At 40.3% G+C, this 26,127-nt stretch overlaps 1 protein-coding gene across 2 annotated transcripts in view; it reads left to right on the top strand.

Annotated features, from left to right (window-relative positions):
• Positions 1–45: 45 nt before the first annotated feature.
• trbd (ubiquitin thioesterase trabid) overlaps positions 46–26,127 on the top strand; it is a 43,000-nt gene continuing 16,918 nt past the window's right edge. Inside the window, exons 1-7 of one of the 2 annotated variants that reach the window (XM_076204716.1) lie at positions 46–186; positions 17,133–18,723; positions 19,295–19,394; positions 21,331–21,530; positions 21,737–21,901; positions 24,640–24,745; positions 25,563–25,807. In XM_076204716.1, the coding sequence (XP_076060831.1) occupies positions 17,457–18,723; positions 19,295–19,394; positions 21,331–21,530; positions 21,737–21,901; positions 24,640–24,745; positions 25,563–25,807 (2,083 nt within the window). In that variant the 5' untranslated portion in view covers positions 46–186; positions 17,133–17,456. Of the gene's footprint in view, positions 187–410; positions 430–17,132; positions 18,724–19,294; positions 19,395–21,330; positions 21,531–21,736; positions 21,902–24,639; positions 24,746–25,562; positions 25,808–26,127 lie in introns of those variants that run through there. The other variant, XM_076204717.1, reaches the window with a different exon arrangement.

Raw genomic sequence — 26,127 nt, 5'->3', positions numbered from 1 at the left:
CAGTTATATGGCATTTGGAAAAAACGCATGTCTGAGGGTATAATGACACTAATTTCTCAAATTCGTCAAATATGATATGAAGTACTTGCGTGCATTCTATGCTTATATTGTTTACCAACAGAGGGCTGTGACGTCACGACAGAGAAATCTCAGGGTCGACTGTATTGTGGATGATCATCTCATGTGGTACGTCTTAATTCTTTGAAAGAAATATAAAGCATTATGTACGAGTTTTAAGAATAGCATTATACAAAACATAATTTCGCCACAAAATATGAATGGTGCTGTGCATAAGAAAGGCTGAAGACACCTAGTTTTTGATAGGACGCAAATGTCTTGACAAAGTTATTTGTCTTATTGAATTGTGGATGTTGAAATTTACAAGCAGGTGGAAAATTCTGGCCAGTCGATATGTCACTGATTTTTTTGGTAGGGTTACCATAACTCGTTGATGAATGTATTTGGTACTAAAGAGAAGGGGACTTTGCAGTGGAGGCTTGTTAGAGAAGATACCCATAGGTGTAAACAAAGTAGGAAATACTGTTTACAAATCCAATTCTTTGTTGTACTACATGTGGTTTGTTTTGTCATGTGATAATCAGTAAAGGATAATTTCAAAACTTGGTGTTTGCAATAGAAATTCATATAAATAGAAAGTTTAATGGTATATCACATGAGTGTGAAAGGACTTATGTTCATTGAAGTGAAGATTATAACGAGGAAGTTTTGTGCATTTTAGAGAAACCATATTTTATTATTACCAGAAGATGTAATGATGATTTTGTTTTTTTTGTGACACTTTGGAACTAGCTGTTGGTGTTTCAGAATGCCTCACAATAGTGTTTGGATCATAGAGCACTCAGGATGAGAGTAAGATGAATTTTATTTTTTGTGTTAAATGTTAAGATATTATGTTTATTAATTGGTTTGCTTAGTACAATCCAGAGGGTCTTTCTTCTAGTTGTGGTGGTACCACTGCTATTTTGGAAGTCCGGGTGGCATCAAGAACAACTTCCAAAATATTCATCATATTTATGGCTAGGTTCAACCAACTACAGCTGTAATTAGTTAGATCTTGCCACTGGCATGACTCCATATTTAATACAAACTAATCGCAGTCGGGTCTGTTCAACCTTGGCTGTAGTTGGTAGGACCCGATTGTAAGTGTATCTGCATATAGAAACCCCAATGATCATTGTCATTGATAACCACAAATTTATATGGGCTGAAATTAAATCAGTATATATTTTTTAGAGCAGGGCTTATCCACTCTGATCTAATGGGGGTAAAAAGTGGAATGCAGATTATATCTATAGATGATAATGAATAGGAAGACCAAGAAATTAAACTATTTTTATTACTGTTGGTACATTGCTTTGGAGAAAAGTGGGAGGTGAGCCAGCTGTTGTTTGCGGACGACACTGCGCTTGTGGCAGGATCGGAGGAGGGATTGAGGAAGTTGATGGCATAGTTTGGGAGAGTATGTGATAGAAGAAAGCTAAAGATAAATGTGGATAAAAGGTGGCAGTAGACTGGAAGTGAGCATTAAGGAAGAGCGACTGGAGGAAGTGGATAGTTTTAGATACTTGGGGGCAAATGTGGCAGGAAAAGGTAGAGTGAAGGTGGAGGTAGAATGTAGATTGAGAGAAGCGAGTAAATGCCTTAGTGGATTAAAGAGTGTAATGAGGAATAGACATTTGGGAATGGATGCTAAGAGAAGACTGTATGAAGGATTGATTGTGCCAACAGCACTGTATGGGGCAGAAACATGGAACAAAAGAGAGGAAGAGAGAAGGAGTTTGAGATGAGGTGTCTGAGAAGTATGATGGGGGTTACTAGGCTAGATAGAGTGAGAAATGAGGAGGTGAGGAGGAGAACGGGGGTGGAAAGGGAGCTGGGAGATAGGGTTGATGAAAGAATATTAGGATGGTTTGGACTCATGGAAAGAATGAGTGAAGAAAGACTAGTAAAAGAGGTATGGAAGGCAGATGTGGAGGGAGTGAACATGAGGGGACGTCCTAGGATGAGGTGGATGGATGGGGTGAAAGGGGCTTTGGGGAAGAGGGGAATGTCTGTTGAGGAAGGATGGGAGAGGACAGAAGACGGGTGAATGGAGAATGGTTGTATATGGATGATGTTGTGATTGCATGAGGTGGAATGGGTGGGGGGATGAGGTAGTATGTGTGAGCAAAATTTGATGCAGCCCGAAGGGATTTCTCCCCATCTTCACCTTTTATGCAATGGGGGGACGGAGAGGGGGGTCGCCGATTTAATGAAGCGGCCTTGCTGTGGATGTGCTGTGTCTTGCGACACTGCTTCTGACCCAGGGCAGTGGACAGGATGCAGGGATGACCCGTCATCCAGGAGGTGCTAAGATAAGAGGGACGGTGGAGGGGTGTGGAGTGTATTCAGGGATGGAATGGGTGGAAGTGATTTTATGCCTTTTCCTTTTTGGCTACCTCCCTTGTAAGGGAAAAAAAGCCTTGATATATGTATGTATGTACATTGCTTTTAACCTGAAAGGTGTGGCAGTATGGGTAAGGCTATTCATCCAAAAATTTTAAAACAGGAGGGACAATGAGTGGGTTTTTGGATAGGTGTAGGTTAGATGCATGTTTAGATTTGGCCATCTCATAAGTGGGGAAAGGCCTTTTGGTATTGGTGTATGTCTTATTGTGCAGTGATGGTATAATTAGAATTATGTGGGTCTTATCCTTGAAGTTGTGGGTTCATGTACAACATTTCTCTCTAATACCAAGCTTTGATTATTCTGCCCCAACAGTCTGAATATAAATGATAATAAAAGTTGCAGCTCTGTGCTTCTTGGCACATGCCCTTCACCTTATCTGTATTATTATTATTATTATTATTGATATTAATATTGGCAATCAGTGATGGACTTGCATATGGTGGTCTTGCAAGATGGAAGACAGAGCTAGCCATTTTCAAAACCTGTCAAACTTCTCACCTCTGTGAGGAGGTGCAGATCTGAGGGGCTGATACTTGATCTCTAGACTGGGCCCAAAATCTCTCTTATCAGCTTCACTTGTATTTCTTATAGGTTTTTCACACATGGAAAGTTGACAACAATTTATTGTTTCCCTTCTCCTTCCACTTTCAGTCTGTGACATAGAAACAGTCCCACACCAATACAAATGAGACAACAGTCCAAAGGTTCTTCAGAAAGAGTCCATTATACAGTCTTTTAGTCCCAGAATTTTTTTTTTATACCGTATTTTCCGGCTTAAAATGCGCATCGGGTTATAATGTGCACCCATGCCAGGAAAAGTCACTGGTGGCTAAAGCTCGTGAACTGCATGTATGCGACTCCTGCTTGCATTGGTGCATTGTTTTGTGGGAAATTTGAGCCATGAAAATTTTATTGAATACAAAATGTACATGAAAATTTTTGGATTTTTACAGAAAAATTGTAATTTACTATCCTGAGGGAATAATTCATCTTACAAGTTTTTATCACCGTGTACAAGTTTTTATCACCGTGTACAAGTTTTTATCGCCATGCAGCAACAAACTATGTTTCGGTTCATAAGTGTCTTTACTGAAGTGACGTTTAGTTTAACAAACTCTCGCAAGAGGGTGTTTAGTGTAGGCTAGATTGGCAATAGAACTGTCAATCTCGGCCCTGATCTAGCATATTCCGGGTGAGCTAAAACGGCCAACGTTCATGATGTTGGTACCAGTGCTGTTTTACGGATCCCAAATATTTGCATAGACTACGATAATTAATGTTAGTAAAAATAAACCAATGAAATAACGGCGTTTAATTACTTAGTATCATGTGAACGAGGTTACATGGAGAAGTATTTTTCATTGGGTAGAGCCACCGCTGGGAAATCTGTTGATTTGTCACTAAATTGTCAGTTTAGGCATCAATCAGGACACAACTAAGAAAAACTTGGAACTACATGTACCGGTATATGACTCATGTTGTGCGTTGGTCCCTTATTACTTTGTAGCTTAAATAGTTTGTAGGAAATATGACCTAAAAAAAAGTTTATTGAAAGTAAATTATACAGAAAATTGCGGGATTTTTACAGAAAATGTTCATTTTATATCTTGAGGAAATAATTCGTCTTTACCATTTTTTCTTTAATACTGAAACAAACTACAGACTGTTTCGTTTTAGCTTTGAACCTGCAATGACAGTGGTGAAATAGGACAGCCTCTCATCGAGGTGACGTTTAGTTAATATAACTCCCGAAAGAGGGTGTTGTAGTCAGGTGTTTGACACGAGTTTATGAACAGCCGCAATGGAATTTGTACCATACCTAAAGTGAAGCAACAAAGCCAACATAGAAATTCAAACTAGGATGCTGTGAACATGGGCAAATATCATGAATATTGATCATGTTTCATGGTGTTTAGGCCTATTTAAACATGAATAATAAGATTCGATAGATACCTACCTATACCAAATATTTATATAGCCCATGCTGGCGTATTCTTTCATGTCACCATGGCTGTTCTTCTTGTTCTCACGGAACGTCACGGAGAAGTGTGCCGCCCCGACTTTGTGACGGCCAACATCGTCACGTTGTTGTGAAACAAAAATACACACACAGCCACAGAATTTTTATAGTAGGCCGTAGATAATGCGCACCACCGGATAACGCGCACCCCCCCAATTTTAGGCCTTTCCAACGGAAAAAAGTCGTGCACTATATGCCGGAAAATACGGTACATTACACTGTCTATCAGCAAAGAAGTTTGTTAGCTATTTCTTGTCATTGTTATGGATATCTGTTTTTATTTTGTATATATTTTTAATATGTATCTAGGAACTTTATGAAATGCATTTTTGTGGCATTTTGTTGAGTCCCTGCAGCATTTTTGTGATATTTAAGAAATATAGTGGAGTTACACTTCAAGAAGCGGCCTTGCTGTGGATGTGCTGTGTCTTGCGACACTGCTTCTGACCCAGGGCGGTGGGCAGGGTGCAGGGATGACCCGTCATCCAGGAGGTGCTCAGATGAGAGGAAGGGTGGGAGGGGTGTGGAGGGTATTTAGGGATGAAATGAGTGGGAGTGTTTTTGTGCCTTTCCCTTTTTGGCTACCTCCCTTGGAAGGGGGAAAAAGCCTTGGTATATGTATGTATGTATGTACACTTCAAGAATCCATTTGGTGTAGGGAGATAAGTAGATAAGTTGTATTTCTTTCTGCAGTCTTTCTATTGGCTTGAATATGGTGGTTGTAGGATACTGGGTTTGCTGGTGGTTTGTTTGGTGTTAATATGTGCTCTTTTCCAGATTGTTGGAATTTTGTTGTACAACCAAGAGTGGTTGAAAGAACCAGTCAAGGGATTATTGTATTTGGGCCAAGGTGTTGTAGATGCAGTGGCGTAGCTAAGGGGGGGCGATAGGGGTGATCCGCCCCGGGCGGCACTTTTTGAGGGGCGGCATTTTTGGTCCTTGTATGATTGATATAAAATTACGTTAATCAGTCTCTCATAGATGTCAGTTTTTTCTACGTTATTAAGCATAATAAAGCGTGACAGTTTGCAAGCGTGTTAACATCGATCCGATTGGACGGGTATACATGGGTGAAAATGAACATGCTCTGCACAGAAATTGGACTAGGCTACTGTTACTGAAAATTTTTTCGGCTAAACTACGTTTAGTATCAATCGAATATTATAATGTAGATAGTAGGAGCTGTTTCCCACACAGAACAATAGACATCTGGAACAATTTGAAAGAAGAAATAGTGTGTGCAAAGACGATACACAAATTTAAGAATAAACTGGATATAGATATAAAAGCGGGGCACCACGAGCATAGCTCCCAATCAACTGTCAATCAAACACACACACACATATATATATATATATATATCCTTTAAGAAGTTAATGTGCATTTGTAATATTGAATTCCTTGTGAGAAGGGGCGGCAAACATGAGGGCAGCCCCGGGCGGCAAAAGCACTAGCTACGCCACTGTGTAGATGCATGTTTGAGATCTTATATGGGCCTTCTGCATGGAAGTTTTATTTATTTATTTTTTATTGTCCCTTCTATGTCTTTGTTGGAAAAGGAGGGATGACAGTTGTGTCTATTATGATATTTTTTTCTTTCGTTATTTTCCCATTTTCTGGAGTTCTGGCTTTGAAACTTGTTTTGGGTAAGTGCTTCCTAATTGTATTGTCTTGTAATTTTTGCTCCAACTGCTTAATGGGTTGGGGTGGTTTTATTTTTGATTTTTTTGGTGGTTTTATAGTTCTTATTTGTTTATTTTGTATTTCCCATTGTATTGTTTCTTGTTTATTTCTCTCTCTTATCTTCTTTTCTTTTAGGGTGGCTATCTCATGTGTAGATGGGATTATATTCTTTCCTATAGCCAGTTGGAAAACATCCTTATAGCCTGTTGGAAAACATCTGGTAGGCTCTCTAAATGGTCACTACTATTTCTTCCACTGTTCTGTCAATAAATGGAAGTGATATATTGCAAAGGTCCCCAATGTCTTTTCTATTTCCTCTGTGTATTTTTACCATTTTGGTTTTCTGTACTTTATGAATGTTTTCTTGCATGTAGGTTTTATTTTCCTCTAGTTCTATGGTGATCTTTCCTGGGGCATAGTCTCAGAAGTTTCCCGTGTTTGTGCTTGGAAGGGCTAAGCACTTTGTTGTCTGGGGAAGTTGGTTGTTGATTTTGCTGAGGAGGCTGTCTAGTGGGATGATTGTTGGAGTGGGTAGGTGAGGACTACACCAGTAATTTTGAAGCAAGTACTGGATAGAAAAAAAATGTCTGCACAACATTTCTCACCACAGAAACAGGAAGTGCAGATCTCAAAGCACCAACATGTTCATTAGCATGCTGGACAAGTTAATCTTGTGAAGAATATATACCTGAAGAGATATTCAATGTGAATGAAATTGGGCTATATTGGAAAAGAATGCCTGAGCACACATATATTCACAAGAAAGCAAAGACATAGCTTTCATAGACAGATTGAGTTTGTTGTTTGGCAGGAATGTTGCTTGTTTTAAATTCTAACTTTTTATGATTTATCTCTCAGAAAACTCACAAGCATTCACTAACCCCCTGTTACTGTCCTGTACAATTTTTCTGAATATTCATTTCCTTTTTTCACCTATCCTGTGGTGAGGGAAGAGAATGCTACCACCAAGTCTTTCCACTTGAGTCGTAAGAGGCAACAAACAATGGGACAGAGGATGGGATTAGGAGTTCTGTGACCTGTTGCTCCAAAGGGGACATTCTTAAACAAAAAGGAAAGGCATAAGAGGGTCTGGGAGTTTTCCAACCAGTACCCTAGGGTTTGGGTCTTTTAATGTGTGTGGATGTGGTACAGATGAGAGTAAAAGGGAAGAGATGGGCAATATGTTTGCGAGAAGAAAGATGGATGTACTGGCTTTGAGTGAAACTAAAATGAAAGGGAAGGGCGAGTGTAAGTTTGGGAGTGTAGCTAGGAGGTACTCAGGAGTAAAGACGGGACAAGGGAGAGAAGGGGTGGCTATACTAGTAAGTGAAGAGATAAGTAAGCGTGTAGTGGAGTGGAAGGAGGTTTCATCAAGGTTGATGTGGATGAAGGTGAAGCTGGGAAGGGAGATGTGGGTTTTTGTAAGTGCGTATGGGCCTGGTAGTGAGAAGAGCATAGAGGCAAGGGAGGCTTTTTAGGTAGATATAAATGAATGCATAGAGGGATTAGGGAGAAACATCAATGTAATTGTATTGGGAGACCTTAATTCTAGGGTAGGAAATGAACCAATAGATGGAGTGATTGGGAAGTATGTAGTTCCAGGTAAAAGTTGTAGTGGAGAATTGATGGTGGAGATGTGTCTTGAAAGAGAGTTGATGATAGCAAATACAGTGTTTAGGAAGAAAGTCAAGCATAAGTATTCATAGGAGAGGGTGGTGGATGGAAGGGTGGCAGATAGAGTGTTAATGGACTATATAGTGGTGACTAGGAGTATGGTAGGAAGAGTTAAGGATGTACATGTTCTAAGGGGAGAGAGTGGGGGAATATCAGATCATTTTCTGGTGGAAGGGAAATTGAGAGTGGAGAAAGAGGAAAAGGTCAGAAGGCAGGGAGGTACTTAGAGTGAACTGCTTAAATAAGAAAGAAAAGGAGAATGAGTATAAGAAAAAGCTGAGAGAGGAGTGGGAAGGAGTGAAGGATAGAGTAGAACTAGGAGTGGAGGATGAATGGGGATGGTTCAAGGAGGGTGGGAGGAAATAGAAGGAAGGGTAGTGAGTGGTGGGATGAGGAAGCAAATAAGGGTGTAGAAGCAGACATTCATAGATTGGCTACAGATTAGGATGAGGGAATCATATGAGAGGTACAAAGTAAAGAGAAGGTAAGTTAAGCATAAGATAAAGGAAGCAAAGAGGAGAGCAGATGTGAAGTGGGGTAAGAGTATGACAGAAATTTTTTAAAGTAATAAAAAGATGTTTTGGAAAGAAATTAAAAGAGGAAGAGGAGGCGAGTCAAGCAGAGAAGAAAAGGTAAAAGTTGCAGATGGAGAGATGATAATGGAAGAGAAGGCAGTGAGAGGAAGGTGGGCAGAGTATTTTAGGGAGTTGCTAAATGTGAAGGAGGATAGGGAGAGAAAGGTATTTGCAGTGGGAAACGCTAAGAAAATGAGTGATGAGTGAGGAAAATGGAGGAGAAATAGGGAAAGATGAAGTGAAAGCAGCTGTTAAGATGATGAGAGCAGGTAAGGCACCTGGGTTGGATGAATGCCATGCAGAATGTCTGAAGAAAGGAGGTACAGTTATAGTGGACTGGCTGGTGAGGTTACTTAAAGTTTGTTTAAGAGAGGGTATAGTGCTGGAGGAGTGCCTGTATAGTTCTGCTTTACAAGGGAAAGGAGGACAAGTGTGAGTGTAGTAGTTTCAGAGGGATCAGCTTGTTGAGTGTAGTTGTCAGATTAGGGGGGTGGGCTGATTAGTTATTTTTCTGTGATCAGTCTTTCCATTAGTTTCAGCATGTAAAAGAGCCCACAAGATATGGAAACTTACTCGATCTTTTGATCACTAGCCGCGAAAGCATGGTAATTGATGTAGAAGTCGGTGAATCTGTTGCAAATAGCGATCACAACTTAGTCAGATTCAAACTCCTAAACAATTTTAGAATAGATACTTGTGCTTCAAAAATACCCAATTTCAGTAAAGCTCAGTTCATAGGACTACGTCAGGAGCTTCAGCTTACAGATTGGGAGGCAAAATTAAACGAAAGGCCTGTAGATCAGATGTGGGAAATATTTCAAAATACGCTCACCAAGATGATTCAAACTTACATTCCTTTTAAGGACAGACGTCCCCCAAATCAGGCTCGCCCAAAGTGGCTCGACAAAGAAACTGAAAAAAGTATTGCTAAAAAGAGACAGGCTTATAAGAAATATAAGTGCTCGGGTGCATCTAATGACTATGAAAGTTATGTATCAATACAGAGAGATTTAAAAAAGACAATAAGAAAAAGAAAACGACAATACGAAATGAACATCGCTGATAAATCCAAAGAGAATCCCAAAGAATTCTATAGTTACATTAGAGATAAAAAGGTTGTTAGGAATCACATTGGTCCACTATTATCTGCTGACGGTCAACTTGAATATTCAAATGAAGGAATGTGTAATATCTTAAACAATTATTTTAGCTCGGTATTCGTAAACAAAACACCTCAAAGTGAACTCCAAACTGAAACCTGTGAAAAGTCTGGGGTAAACTTACTACAGTAAATATAACAAAAGAAAAAATTAAAAGGTGTATAGACAAACTCAAAGTTAATAAAGCACCAGGGCCTGACGGTTGGCATCCAAGAATCTTAAAGGAAATGAAAAATGAGATTGTTGTTCCATTAGAAATTATTTTCAAGAAATCCATCATATCCGGAGATGTCCCAAGAGAATGGAAGCTAGCTAACGTTACTCCCATATTCAAAAAAGGTGACAAAAAGAAACCAAATAACTATAGGCCTATAAGTTTGACTTCAATCGTAGGAAAGATAATGGAAACTATCATCAGAGATGCTATCGAACATCATTTAGAAAGTAACTGTTTCATAAATGATAGCCAGCATGGTTTCAGACAGAAACGTTCTTGCGTGACTAACTTACTCGAATTCTACAACACAGTTATCTCGAATTATGACAAAAGAAACAATATAGATTTAATATATCTAGACTTTGCAAAAGCTTTTGATACCGTCCCACACGAAAGACTACTTACTAAATTAGCTTTGCATGGAATAAGTGGTAGCCTATTAGGTTGGACTAGTAATTGGATGAAGGGTCGAAAACAGAGAGTTGTTTTAAATGGAAAAACTTCTGGATGGAAAAGTGTTGCAAGTGGAGTTCCTCAGGGTTCCGTTCTTGGGCCACTTCTATTCATAGTATATATAAATGATATAGACCATGGACTAAAATCTACTGTTTCCAAATTTGCTGATGATTTAAAACTGTGCGGAGTGGCAAATGATCACTCAAACCAATTAGATATTCAAGAAGATTTAGATAAATTACAGCAATGGTCTGAAAAGTGGCTAATGAAATTTAACACAAGTAAATGCAAAGTAATGCACATAGGTAAAAATAACAGCAAGTACGATTACAAGTTATTTGGAAATTCGTTAACAAAAGTGGATAATGAAAAAGATCTCGGCGTAATTATCAGTAACGACCTCAAATCATCCAAGCAGTGTATTTCAGCCTCTGAGAAAGCAAATAAGATTCTGGGACTGATTGCGCGATCTTTTGATTTCAAAAGTCCATCACTCATTAACAAGCTATATAAATCGTTAGTTCGTCCACATTTGGAATATGCTGTTTCCATATGGTCACCGAATCTCATTAAAGACATTGACAGACTGGAAAAAGTACAACGGCGAGCCACAAAACTGATTCCAAATATAAAAAATAAATCATACAAAAATCGACTAAAGCACATGAATCTGTTTTCCCTAAAAAAGCGTAGACTCAGAGGTGACTTGATACAGGTCTTTAAGATTTTAAAGGGAATTGACAACATCAAAAGTGACCAAATTTTCACATTGAATGAGAATCAGACAAGAAACAATGGTCTCAAACTGTCCGGAAATAGATTCAATTTGGAAGTAGATTCAATTTGGAAGTAGGTAGAAACAACTTTGCCAACCGTGTAGTTAATGAATGGAATAAACTTCCTGCACAGGTAGTGCAATGTAGTTCAGTTCGAAGCTTTAAGAATCATTTAGATAAATACCTAAGTAAGATGCTGTAATGATTATAATTTATCTTATATTATTGTTTTTTTTGTTTGTTATAATTTGTCTGTCTGATTTTCATTTATTATTAGTTATATGTCAATTAATTATTATTTACTATTTACCTATTTGTTTATTATTTTAACTATACCTATGCATTTATTTATGTATTTTATTTGTTATTTACATTTTTATAGTTTTTATTTATTTATTATTAATATGATTTTTTTTTTTTTTTTTTTTTGCATCCGACCTAGATATGGATCAAAAGGTCTCCTGTCGGCATGCTCCGCCTTTGTAATCCTTTGTAATGAGACTGGTCTGTAAATTGCCAGGCTTTCTGGTGGTTTGTTTGGTTTTAACCACTTGTACAATGACAATGACAGGGGTGGAAAGGGAGCTGGGAGACAGGGTTGATGAAAGAGTATTAGGATGGTTTGGACACATAAAAAAATGTGAGAAAGAATGAGTGAAGAAAGATTAGTAAAAGAGGTGTGGAAGGAGTGAACATGAGGGGGTGTCCTACGATGAGATGGATGGATGGGGTGAAAGGGGCATTACAAATGAGAGGAATGTCTATGGAGGAAGGACGAGAGAGGACAGAAGATAGGGGTGAATGGAGAGGGGTTGTGTATAGATGATGCTGTGATGCATGAGGGGGAGTGGGTGGGGGATGGGGGATGAGGAAGTATGTATGAGAAAAAATTTGATGCAGCCCGAAGGGATTTCTCCCTGTCTTCTCCTTTTCTGGAGAGGGGGGGTCGCTGAATTTATGAAGTGGCCTTGCTGTGAATGCGCTGTGTCTTGTGAAACTGCCTCTGACCCAGGGCATTGGACAGGATGCAGGGATGACCTGTCATCCAGGAGGTACCAAGATAAGAGGGAGGGAGGAGGGTAGAGGGGAGTGGAATATATAGGAAATGGAATGGGTGGGAGTGGTTTTTATGCCTTTTTCTTTTTGGCTACCCTCCGTGTAGGGGGAAAAAGCCTTTGGCATATGTATGTATGTAGTACAATGACGTCTACGTGGGCGTCATGAGGTGTGAGTGGGTAGATGATGATGCCAGCGTCTTGACTATATATTTTATTTGTAGTTGTATATGAGTTACCCCTGGATTCTGTGAACTGGTTTGATCATGTTTTCTGTTTATTATTATTCAGAGTAAAAGAGAATGAGTAATACAGTAGTGAATTTATATTTTATAATGCGAGTAGTGTGATGGAAATTACATGTGGCAGCCGATGCTGCGCACAAGAATTTGAGTCATACTGAAGTGGTTAATATATTAGTTCCTTACCAGATTATTAGAATTCTGTTGTCCAACCTGTAATGGTTGAAAGTATTAGTCAAGGCCTTTATTGCATTTGGGTCAAGGTGAATAAGATTCGAAACCTTATCAATCTATGGCTTCTGCATGGGAGTTTTTATTTATTTATCTTTTTTATTGTTTCTTTTTACTTTACATCTTTGTTGGAGAAAGGATGGGTGGAATCTGTGTTTAGTTTGATTTTCCATATTTCTTTATTTTCCTTTTTTCTGAAGTTATTTTTGTAGAAGTGTTTGTTGATGATCTTGCATTGCTGTTTTGTTGATGGCATTTTTCCTTGGGTTGTTGCAGCTGCTTCATGGGTTGGTAGATTGTTGAGTTTTTAATATATCCTTTTTTATAGCTCTCCAAATTTGTTTTCCTATCTGTTGAATTTGTATGTTTTCCCTCTTTCAAATCTTGTTTATGAATTTTGTGATGCCCCAACAATCTACACAGGGCAGTGGTAATTGCTTTAGCCACAACTGTGAGCCTTGTGGTATATGCTTCTCCTATTCTTCTTTGTTAACCTGTTGTAGCAGATCTTTTTCTTGTTTTATGAGTTTTTGTTCATTTTTCTCCCATTCTGGCAGATGCCAGAGAACTGATCTTTTTTGTGTAAAGTGAAGAGTGAAGATAGGTTGGTAGGATGTGAACTCCTTGTGGAAGTGGGTGAATGGTGATATCTTGCATCCAAGAGGCATGCAGGTCCTTGTTGGAGATTAAATTCCTCCAACAGTTTTCTGTCCTATCATTGTTGTTGTCATTTCCAAGACTGTCTGGCCAAGCAGTCCTGCCTCCCTGAGGAATGCCACGGCTGGAACGGGGGTTATCCCACAAATTGTGTTGTTGGTGAGAGTGATTGTGTAGAATGCAATCTTCTATAATATGTTGTGTAGTATGGGGTGAAGTGCTGCATCCTGGACAGTTATCTGCAATGCAGTCATCCAGCCTCTTCTAGTAGCTTAGAAGGGCTGGATGGTGGCTGCACTGCAGTCTGGCCAGGTGGACTCTGTCCTTTCAGGGGAGAGAGGATTCAGAGGGATGGATATCAGGGGGTCTGGCATGCAACAATGTATTGTCTTTCAGTTTGTTGATGGAGCAGTGAGTGATATGATTATGAATATGCTTCTGGAGGCTGGTGTCTGGTGGTTGTGGAGGAAGGGAAAAGAGTATTTGTGTGTGAAATAGGTAGTTGGGTGTTTTTTTTATGTTTGTTGGTTGTGTGGGTGTTCGGCTATGTAGTGTAGTGGATTAACTGTGTGGAAGCTATGGCAAGTGTTTGTGTGCCTCTCATGTCAAGGTGATCCAATTTTGAGGACTTTGTGGTGTAAATGGTGTATAGTTGTTGCATTTGTGTAGCCTGTAATTGTCTTTAGGGCTTTGTTTTGTATGGTCTGTAGGATGTTATGGTGTGTCTTAGTGAGAGTAGGGGCCCATGTGGGGCTTGCATAATTCATCACTGAGTATATGCATTGTATATATGCTGTAGTAATAGTTTCTTTGTTTTGTCCATATGTTTGTGATGTGTTGTTTGAATGACATGGATGTATTGTGTGTCATGCCAAGAATCTTGGGTGTATGTGTGTGTGGTTATGAGAGAATTGTTAATAAAGAGGTGTGGTATGTATTTGTGTTCTGCTGTCCAATTGGTGAGAAGTGTGGCTGTAGATTTGGTTGGTGCTATTATGAGTCTATTTGTAGTGAACCGGGTGTTGGGTGTGTCCAGGTTTGGTTGTAGGGTTTCTGCAACTTTGTCTGAAATACTTTGTGTGCATGTAATTGTTATGTTGTCTGCATAAGAAGAGATTTGTATTTCTGAGGTGTTGGGTGTGGATATATCATGCATGTATAGATTAAAGAGTGTGTGGGATAGAACTGAGCCCTGTGGTACTCCAATCTTAAAGTTTCTGATGTGCGATAATTGATCATTATATGACACATAGGCATTTCTACTTGCCAAATAATTGCTCAGCCATCTTTTAGTGTTATTGTACATGCCCATATTGTGTATTTTGTTTTTGAGATCGTGATGGGGGATGGCATCAAAAATTTGACTGATGTCTAGTGTTATGAGAAGTTTTCTGTGGCTTATCTGAATTGGTGCCACTGAAAACACTTTGTGTGAGGTTTATCAAAAGTGTATCTGTGGAGTGTATTGGTCTAAAACTGTATTGTGATTCAGCAAGGGAGGTATGTGATGTGACGAGTTGTAGTATGAGGTGTCCTATGACTTTGGATGGGGTGCAGAGAAGTGTGACTGGGTAGTGTGATGTTGGAATTATTAGGTCTTTGTTGGGTTTGGGGATTGTGATGATTTTACCATGCTTCTAGATGTTGGGTATAATGCTGTGTGAATAGTTGTAGTTTGCAATGTTGATGAGTGCATGTATGCCAAGTAGTCCAAGGTGTTTTCAGTGGATGTAACTTATGTTGTCAGGGCTACAGTGCTTGAGGCTATGAATTATATGCTTTATCTGGCTGTCTATGAAAGGTGTGTAGTGTGAGTCTGTGGGGAAGTCTTTCATTTGTCAAATGATGAGTTGGTCATCTGGATGAGGGCTGTGAGGGCTTGTCTGTGCAAAATGATTTATGAGTGTTTGCTTGTTGTCTGTTTGAGGGTAAGTTGACTGTTGTTGTGGTTATTGCTATGTGAGAGTGTGTTGTGTTACCGTTTGGATAGTGTAATGTTGTTGAGTGTCGTGTACATTTTTTGTGTTTGTTTTGTGATTGTGTTCACAAATGTTTGCCAATTTAATTTTTTTTTGTTGATGTATATTGTTGATCTTGAGTGTTTAGTGCTTGTGTTTAGTCTGTTATGTTCAGAGGGATAGTTATTGGGATATTGTGTGATGAAAGTTAGGATTTCTGGTGTAAAGTTTGGGTTGTGTGATTTTCTGTTACCTGTGGGGATGTATTTCTTGTCTTTGTTTTGTATGGTTGTATTGAATGTGTGCATAACAGTTTCTATGACTTTGATTGGTGTACTGTTCACTGTCTCATATTGTTGTTCAGTCTCTTTAGTGTAAGTTTCCCAGTTTGCTCTTTTGTAATTGGTGTATGTGTATCTCTGCCCAACTAGGGTGTACTGTGTTTTGGTGGTGATGATGTGTGGAAGGTGGTTGGATTTCAGGGCACCAACCACTTACCAAAAGTGGTTGGCAGACTGGGGTTAAAACAGGTGGAACAGGAAATGATGTCAGGAGAGGAGAGGGTGTAGAAGGTGTGATGGGGGATATGTGTGTTGTTCATGATGGTCAATGATGTGTCTCCAGATCAAGCCCTCTGTCCATGTCAGTGTTATTAACATACCTGGCTGACAACTTGGCTTTGAAACCATCACCCAGGATGAGGTTGGGGATGGTGGCAAGTTGATTGAGGTTAGGCCTAAAGTTGTTTAGAACTGTGGGATATGTACATGTTAACTGTTGTGATTGTGGATTTGTTACCTGTTCAGATTTGGATTGGGTATTTGTTGTGCTGTTTGTGGGAAGGAGGTGGATTTGGTGGGGATACTTGTGTCCATGAAACAGATGGAGTGGTGGATCAAGGTGATGAGCCCACTACTGTTACCATTGGTCCAGTCTTGTTTTATTTTTTTTTTTATGCCATCAGTGTCATATTGTAAGATGTTGATGTGTCTTCCATACATGCTATTGGTTGCTGTATGGGGTTGGGGTATAGGTGAGAAGGAGTAGGACCAGGGTTAGAAGGATGTAGAGGAGTGGTTAGGAAGGAGGGTGGGAGGTGAGGGGATGGCAAGTGAGGGGTGTGGGTAAGGATGCAAGCTGGGGGTGGGATGGTGGGAGTGAGGTTATAGAACGGGGCCAGGTGTTTGTGTATTGCTTTATGTCAGCAAGTGTTGTGCAAGCAAAGTGGCGTCAGTTTTAGCATGAATTGCACTGAACTGAGCCCCTTGTCTGTTGGCTCAGTGTGATGGGTTTGGAGCATGTTGGACATGTGTAGTTTTGATGGGATTTGGGTTGTTCTCAACATCTCTGGCTACTAGTAGAAGATCAATGATTGCTGGAGAATCACCCCCTCAGTGCAGAAAAAATGTGAAGGTGCCTTGTTGGAAAAAGGGTTGTGGTCCTTGCCTGGGTAATTTAACCTACTTCCATTGACCTTTAGTTTGGGGTCTTTTGCAAGGGTTCACATGTATGTGTAAATCCACATCTTCAAGTTATTTTAATGGCGTAGATTTGGAGCTGTGTAGATAGTGTTTATTCACATTTGGTGGCACACTGCCTGTAGAAACAAAGCAGTGTAATTAGACCTTAAGGTGACAGTAATCAATAGAAATGCCCCTGATAATATTGATTGTACTATTCATGCTTGGTTGAAAGGTTGTGGCTATACAAACTTGCCTTCCTGTATAGTTTCTGGTAAGATAATCTTTGGTGCCATCCTATTCAATATATTGAGTGGAGCCCCATATGTTTATAAGGCACCCATTGGTCCATGCCATCATTGTGATGGCATGGACCAATGGGCTGCTCCTTATCACATCTGTCATACAGGACTTGTATGATATGGATGACACTGTTGTCATTTCTCAGATGAAATAATTTGATCAAGTAATGAATAATATATATTTTTTTCATTGCAGGTTTGCCCCTGGTTTCTTCTTGTAGTCTGATGATGGTTCTGAGGTAGTAAAAGGAATACCATTTTTCCCATTCAGCGTAACCTATCAAGTTGTACCAGTGCTGCTAAAGACATCCATGATGACCAAGTAGAGGACGTGGGATCTTGTAGCTGGTGGAGGCAGGCAGCCTCCAGCCACACTCCTCGGCCCCTCCATCAGCTTTCATGTGGTCTCTCCATCAGCCCCATAGGACTGGATATAGCAACCACTGGGCACTGTGCAATAGCCTTGCATAGCATTTGCCTCTCCTCACTTTATTGGCAAAAACTCAATAGAGTATCTACAATGAGTGAGGGAAGCAACAAGTGGACATGTTCTCGCTGTACATATTTAAACTTTGTGAACGCCATGCGGTGCACCATGTGCTCCACCCTACGGGCTCCACATCTCATTGTGGAGGCAGGAACTGATATCTATCAGATAGGGAGCCAAGCGGCCTCTTCACCTGTGATAACCTCAGCACCACGCAGCTCACCAAAGGAACAATCCAGTCCAGAAACTGAAAAGTGGTCCTGTCACATGTGTACCTACCTCAACTTTCCACGTGGCATCCGTTGTACGCAGTGTTTCTCTCCCAGGTCATCGTTAGCTGATCATCTTACATCCCTTAGTATCACCACAACCACTCAAGCTTCATCCTCCGAGGCCCAGACCCCCATCATTACCCAGACAAATAACAAGACTCTGCACACCAACGGAATGAATAGAGGCCGTCAGAGTCCTCAAGGTAGTAGGATAAGTCAAGGGAAGGAGTCTCCACAGGGAGATGTAGGAAGACAGAGCCCCCAGGGTGCCCACAATGCTCTAAGTCAGCCGACAGGGGCAGCAGTCAATCGGGCTCATAGCCAAGAGGATGCACGAGAGGGAGGACATGGGGACAATACATTTGGGAACCACAAGTGGATGTGCAAAGCCTGCACTTATGAGAACTGGCCCCGGGCAGGACGCTGTGTCATGTGTTCCACACCTAAAGGTACTGCCACCACCTCCACCCAGTCTGTGACAACATCCAGTGCCACCACCACACCATCCTCCATTCCTGCCAGATTAGCTACTCCACCTCCTCCCACAGACTGTAAGAATAACAACATGAACTCTGACAAAAATATATCCCAAAGTGAAGGTCATAAAGGAAATAAGAAAAAGATAGATCTTATATGTGATGTACATGATGCTCAAAAGAATGACAACAATGCCAAGAATAAGGAAAATAATGAAATAAATAAAGCAAAAATGGAGTCATCTCCTCAGGAGCCCCTCATTGCAAGACGGGGTAGTACTTGTGATCAGAATGAAAATCATAACTCATCCATGAATAAGTCAAGTGGAGGGTCCGCCAATAATGCACCTTCAGGTACAAATAATCCTGCTGCTCCTCCCTCTGTCAACCACTGGATTGGGGAGGGAGCTGTTGGTCTCAACAATTATGAAACGGAACGCATTCTGAGACAGCTGAGGAGAAGACTAAGAGAAGCAGACTGTTCATGGTTGAATGCCTGTATTGGTGTAGTGGAAGGCAATTATGAACCAGTTGAAGCCTACTTGTCTGGGGGTAAGTCAGATTTTCATTTTGATTTATTTGTTGCCAGATGCAGGATAATTGAATCATTATAAGATGAATGAGAGACAATCCTTTGCTTTTAAAGTTATTCCATATTAGCATTTCATTGAAATATTAATAATTATTATTTTTTCATTACCATAGGTCTTATACATAGAACTAGAATTAACAACATGGTCATTTAACATGCCTTCACTAAATTTGCACAGGACAATTAAAATTAACCTTTTCAATATGAGTCAAATTCTCATGCACAGCATTGGATGCTTGAGGTATGATGATTGATGCAACAATACTCGTTTTACAAAATATAAAATCACTGCTGTATTACTCATTCTCTTTGAGTGATGATAAACACAGGAAATTTGATCAAGTCAGTTCACAGAATTTGGGGTTTACTCAGCTACAACTACAAAATAAATATAATCAAGACACTGACACTGGCATCCTCATGACACATATGTGCCTCATGACACATATGTAGGCACCATTGTATGGAAGGGGTTAAGATATGTGTACCAAAAGAGTTGATTGGTAAATGTTCTTTTATTTTGTTCCACAGGTGGAGACCCAATGAGACAGTTAACTACTACAGATGTAAAACTTCTAGCAAGACCTTCAGCCTTTGACGAGGGTCATACACTTGTGCATCTAGCTATTAGGTAAGCTCTTATGATTTGTCTTATCAGTTATGACCTCATAAATCTCTAATTTACCCCCTCTGACTCTCTTCAACTCAGTATTTTCCCAAGAATAGAATGTGCTGGTTATCAGTTATGAAATACAAATTATCATTTATGCCTTTATACATACTGTATCTAAAGAGAATAAGTGAATGCTCCCATTTTGAATGCAGAGATTTGTGTGTGAAATTACTGTTTAATTTGAGGACAGAATTGGGAAAAAAAAATTAATGTCAAAATAAACTTGCCTCTTACACACATTGAAAATAAGCAAAGCATCCAAAAGGTGTTTCCTTTCATTTTAGTTGATTTAATTACATTTGCAGTTCATTCATGATAGAAAATTTTGAAAGTAATAAAAAGATGTTTTGGAAAGAAATTAAGAGAAGAAGAGGAGGCGAATCAAGTAGAGAAGAAAAGGTAAAAGATGAAGATGGAGAGATGGTAATGGAAGAGAAGGCAAAAAAGGGGAAGATGGGCAGAGTATTTTAGGGAGTTGCTAAATGTGAAGGAGGACAGGGAGGGAAAGATAGTTGCAGTGGGAAGTGCTAAGAAAATGACTGTGATGAGTGAGGAAAATGGAGGAGAAATTAGGAAGGATGAAGTGAAGGCAGTTGTTAAGATGATGAGAGCAGCTAAGGCACCTGGTCTGGATGGATGCCATGCAGAATGTCTAAAAAAAGGAGGTACAGTGATGATGGACTGGCTGGTGAGGTTATTTAATGTTTGCTGGAGAGAGGGTAGAGTGCCGAAGGACTGGAGGAATGCCTGTATAGACCCACTTTACAAGGGAAAAGGGGAGAAGTGTGAATGTAGTAGTTTCAGAAGGATTAACTTGTTAAGTGTAGTTGGGAAGGCTTATGGGACATTTGGGAATAGAGGCTAAGGAGAGACTGTATGAAGGAGTGATTGTGCCAACAGCACTGTATGGGGCAGAAACATGGAACATAAGAGAGGAAGAGAGGAGTTTGAATGTGTTTGAGATGAGGTGTCTGAGAAGTATGATGGGGGTTACTAGGCTGGATAGAGTGAGGAATGAGGAGGTGAGGAGGAGAACAGGGGTGGTAAGGGAGTTGGGAGATAGGGTTGATGAAAGAGTATTAGGATGGTTTGGACACATGGAAAGAATGAGTGAAGAAAGACTAGTAAAAGAGGTATGGAAGCCAGATGTGGAGGGAGTGAACATGAGGGGGCATCCTAGGATGAGATGGATGGATGGGGTGAAGGGGGCTTTGGGGAAGAGGGGAATGTCTGTTGAGGAAGGACAGGAGAGGACAGAAAATGGGTGAATGGAGAAGGGTTGTATATGGATGATGTTGTGATGCATGTGGTGGAATGGGTGGGGGGATGGGGGGTGAGGTAGTAAGTGTGAGAAAAATTTAATGCAGCCCGAAGGGATTTCTCCCCATCTTCTCCTTTTCTGCATTGAGGGGAGAGAGAGGGGGGATTGCCGATTTAATGAAGCTGCCTTGCTGTGGATATGCTGTGTCTTGCGACACTGCCTCTGACCCAGGGTAGTGGACAAGATGCATGGATGACCCGTCATCCAGGAGGTGCCAAGATAAGAGGGAGGGTGGAGAGGAGTGGAGTGTATTTAGGGATGGAATGGGTGGGAATGGTTTTTATGCGTATTTATTTTTGGCTACCTCCCTTGTAAGGGGGAAAAAGCCTTGGTATATGTATGTATGTAGTTCATTTGTGCTGTATTTACTTCATAGTCTTCAGTGGATATATAAATTTAACCTTAACTGGGGTATTGATTATATACATGGACATTTGGGAGTGGGGTAGGGTGTAATGATTGCATGATACTTGCCTTAGGCAAGAAATTTGTAAACAATGGACAAGATCCATTATAACAAATATCAATTATATTCGGGTCTTTTATAACATACATAAAATCTTAATTTTTCAGATTTGGTCGTGAAGATCTCCTTGCTACAATATTATCCCGAATGGATGGAGGTGGAGCAGGAGTTAAGCGTGTGCCTCCTTATGTGGCCCCAGACCTGGCCACAGACATTCGGCGTCACATTTCTTCTTCCATTCGCCAAAGAAAAGGAGCTTTTCCTTGCTATTACGTCTCTGATTTAGCTTCTTTCTCACTTCCTGCTGGTAAGTTCAGATTTTGTGTTTTGTTAGATTAGATTGGTAGAATGCTTACATAGGGGCTTGAGAGAAGTATTTTTGAATCTAGAAAATTGTTTGCATACTTCTATAAGTATGAGAATTAGAATTCGAGATTATGGAACCCGTATATTGTGTATATAACATAGAATATAATTAAAAGACACTTTCTAATTCTTGAATTGCTAACACAGAAGTTGAAGAATTACCTGGAACTGTCCAAGAGCAGCTGTTTGATGAATTACTGGACAGGGATGCACAGAAACAGCTTGATGAAGATACACCTATCATCAACTGGTCACTTGAAATAACGGATCGGTTGGGGTCAAGGCTCTATGCCCTTTGGAACAGAACTGCTGGTTAGTTTGAGATAATTGACTGGTTTTTGTTTAAAATAAGGAAGTCAGAAATGGAGTATCTCTATGTTTCAAGTTTTAAATATTTTATTTGGAGTAATAGAATATCTTGAAATAATTCCATTGTATTCTTGTGGTTAACATGGTAGAGTGTTTGCTTTGGGTTTATTAGTGCATGTCAATTAATCAATTAATTTTATGCCCCAGTTCTTGCAACAGGAGACCCATGGCTCCCAGGTGACTGTGAACAGCCACTGGATTGGCTCATAAGTCACTCAATCAAGCTATATTTTGTTCTTGTCTGGGTATGGCTAGGGTGAGGTAGTGTAAGATGGTGTGTAAAGTGTCATATGTGTGCTGTGTCCATGTAGGGCAATTAGTCTCTATGGTCAGGTCTGTTATGTATTGTTATTGTCTTAGTGCTGGATGATGACCAGAATGCAGTGTGTTTCACACATCTCTTGGGAGGGATTATTCTGTGAGGCTAATCTCTGGAGAGGTTTGATGGTGAATGGTGTATGATGATTGGTCTTGGGAGTCCTTTTGTGATTTGGTTGTAAATGTGTTTTTGTATGGAAGTGTTGTGTGGAGCAGGTATTTGAGTACTAAACTACAGGTGTAGTTTTCTTAGTTGCTTTACTTGGTTGTGCATGTGTGAAAGACGTAAGTAATTTGTAGGTTTTATTCATATGAGATGTGTATGGGTCTGGATTTGTTTTTTTGTCTCCTGCTAGAAAGAAGTGTCAGAGGGCAGGTGCCAGAGTACTGACATCTATATAGTACATCTTACTATCAGCACCACATAGACTTTACAGAAATGCATTTACACAGATCACAAAAAGGGCATTTTAAAACTGACCACCAAACTCTTCTTCATCGTATCTCTCCAAACATAAGGCCTGCAGAAAAATTTCTCCCAGGAGATACAAAAACCACACTACCACAGCTGTTTTGGTCACCATCCAGCACTAAAGCAATACTAACAATGAATAGGTCTGGCTATAGAAACAAACTGCCCCAAATACATACATAAATACATATACCAAAGGCTTTTTCCCCTTACAAGGGAGGTATCCAAAAAGCAAAAGGCATAAAAACCATTCCCACCCATTCCACCCCTAATACACTCCACTCCCCTCCACCCTCTACCCTCCCTCTTATCTTGGCACCTCCTGGATGATGGGTCATCCCTGCATCTTGTCCACTGCCTTGGGTCAGAGGCAGTGTCACAAGACACAGTACATCCACAGTAAGGTTGCTTCATTAAATCGGTGACCCCCCTCTCCGTCCCCTCATGCAGAAAAGGCGAAGAAGGGGAGAAATCCTTTCGGGTTGTGTCAAATTTTTCTCACACATACTACCTCACCCCCCATCCCCCACCCATTCCACCTCATGCATCACAACATCATTCATATACAACCCTTCTCCATTCACCCGTCCTCTGTCCTCTTCTGTCCTTCCTCAACAGACATTCCCCTCTTCCCCAAAGCCCCTTTCACCCCGTCCATCCATCTCATTCTAGGTCGCCCCCTCATGTTCACTCCTTCCACATCTGGCTTCCATACCTCTTTTACTAGTCTTTCTTCACTCATTCTTTCCATGTGTCCAAACCATCCCAATACTCTTTCATCGACCCTATCTCCCAACTCCCTTACCACCCCTGTTCTCCTCCTCACCTCCTCATTTCTCACTCTATCTAGCCTAGTAACCCCCATCATACTTCTCAGACACCTCATCTCAAACACATTCAAACTCCTTCTCTCTTCTTCTCTTATGTTCTATGTTTCTGCCCCATACAGTGCTGTTGGCAAAATCACTCCTTCATACAGTCTCCCCTTAGCCTCCATTCCCAAATGTCTATTCCTCATTAAACTTTTTAATTCACCAAGGCATTTACTCGCTTCTCTCAATCTACATTCTACCTCCACCGTCACTCCACCCTTTCCTGCCACATTTGCACCCAAGTATCTAAAACTATCCACATCCTCCAGTCGCTCTCCCTTAATGCTCACTTAAAGCCAACACATCCATCTTTTTTTCACAAACATACTACCTATCTCTTCCCTTTTACTCTCATCTGTACCACATCCACACACATTAAAAGACCCAAACCTTAGGGTGCTGGTTGGAAAACTCCTAGACTCTCTTATGCCTTTACTTTTTTAAGGAATGCCCCGTTTTTCTCGCCTCTTACGATCCAAGTGGGAATACTTGGTGGCACCATTTATTTTCCTCCCACCACAGGGTAGGCGAAACAAAGAAATGAAATTCAGAGAAATGGTACAGGACAGCAACAAGGGGTTGGGGGACAGCATAACGGAGGGACAGTAGCAGTATAATAAAAGTTTCATCATTTCTCTGTGAGCAGTCCTCCTCTATCACAGACAAAATGATGTGTGGCTCTGGTCGGTAAGGGTGCCCCATATAGACCCTAAAGTATCAACTGCATGCTACTTTGCCATAACAACATGCAGCCAATACCCCAGACGGGGTACAAATACAACCACCACATAAAAGATATCAGACACCTTATCTTAAACTGTCCCACTGTAGCCATACCCTGAGCAGAATATTTTTTCCTTGAGTGATTAAAGGGGCCAATATGGTGGCTTTTGACAGTGACCTGGGAGCCATGGTTCTCCTGCATGAAAGATCTGGGGGAAATACTTTGATTGATTGATTGTATACACAAACAAAGAAGTAGGATAGTAGCTTGTTTACTGTAATTGCATTGGTTTCAGGTGACTGTTTGCTGGATTCAGTGCTCCAGGCCACATGGGGAGTATTTGATAGAGAAAATGTTTTACGAAGAGCATTAGCTGATAGTTTATCTGAAGCCTCACACATGTAAGTATTCCATCCTTTTTTACAAAACTAGTTATGAATACAATATTAAAAATAATTCTAATTCATGTGCAGGTGTTTCAAATGAAGATAGGTAAATGGATTTCTGTGAAACATGTCAGTGATATATATATATATATACATGCATAACAAAAGGCCTTTTCCTTCTTATAAATGGGTGGATGAGTCATATCATATACCAATCTCGCACCCATCCAGTATCCATTTTGCCCCCTCCCCCAACTCCATATTAGCACCTTGTGGATGAAGGTCATCCATGTCCACCATACTGCATGGGTCAGGCAGTGCAGCAAGACATAGTGCTTTCATGGCAGGGTCCAACAGTTGGATCTGGGTTACTGCCACTGCCTCATTAGATTGCAAACATCTCCCTCCCCCCTCATCTACTCAAAATAATTAGTGAAACATACAAAAAGAATGTTGATTCAGTTAACATAATTTCTTCAGCAGTGTACAACCATTCTCCATTTACTACTATTGTGTGCATTTCCATCCTTACTTGACAACCCAGCCTTGGATATCAGTAAAGCCTGACACCTGCTCTAGGTAGCTTATTGACTAGTGGAGCATGAACTCTGCTGTAATTACACATTATAATACATATATAATTACAAACATTTCAAAGTACGTAATGGCTGATGCATGCACCCACTCTCATCCACCACCCCTTGGTTTCTCTATCATCTGTTTTCACAACAGAAGAATAGAAGCATATTATCATTCCTCAATTATCAATGCATGAAGGAAGTAAGTAGAGAACATTAAAATATATTTATTTGTATTTATTTTTCCTTTGTAGATTTTACCCAAGATGGAAGGAATATGAAAGATGGCAAGCCAGACTTCTTGATTATTATGTTCCTGAGGGACAAGTCTTAGAAGAGTGGGCAGAACTCATCTGCTTGGCATCTCAGCCAGGTGCTGCATTAGAGCAACTTCACATTTTTGTTCTTGCTCACATTCTGAGAAGGCCCATCATTGTTTATGGAGTAAAATGTGTCAAGAGCTTTCGGGGAGAGGACCTTGGCTTTGCAAGGTTTGAAGGTAAGTTAAAATTCAGAATGAGGTGGTAGTGGTGCCATGTAATGTTTTATGGATGTAATTTTCATAGGGTTACGATGGGAGTGGTTGAATAGGTCTTACAGTGTGGGTTTAGGATTTGACTTGGCCTTCTGGTGAGAGCCTTCAGGTTGTATGAAAGTGATTGTACTAATGGTGCTGTATGAAGCAGAGACTTTGAATATAACTGTGGCAGAGAAGAGACTGTTACAGAGATGGAGTGTTTCAGAAATATGATGGGTGTTGCAAGAATGAATAGAATGAGAAATAAGGAAGTTAGAATGGATTTGGGAAAAAAGCCATTT

This window comes from Oratosquilla oratoria, chromosome 21 (assembly GCF_046742065.1).
Source record: "Oratosquilla oratoria isolate Oo_2021 chromosome 21, ASM4674206v1, whole genome shotgun sequence".
Taxonomy (NCBI): Eukaryota; Metazoa; Arthropoda; class Malacostraca; order Stomatopoda; family Squillidae; genus Oratosquilla; species Oratosquilla oratoria.
Note: the sequence above shows the minus strand (reverse complement) of the source record. Positions and strands in the feature narration are given on the sequence as shown.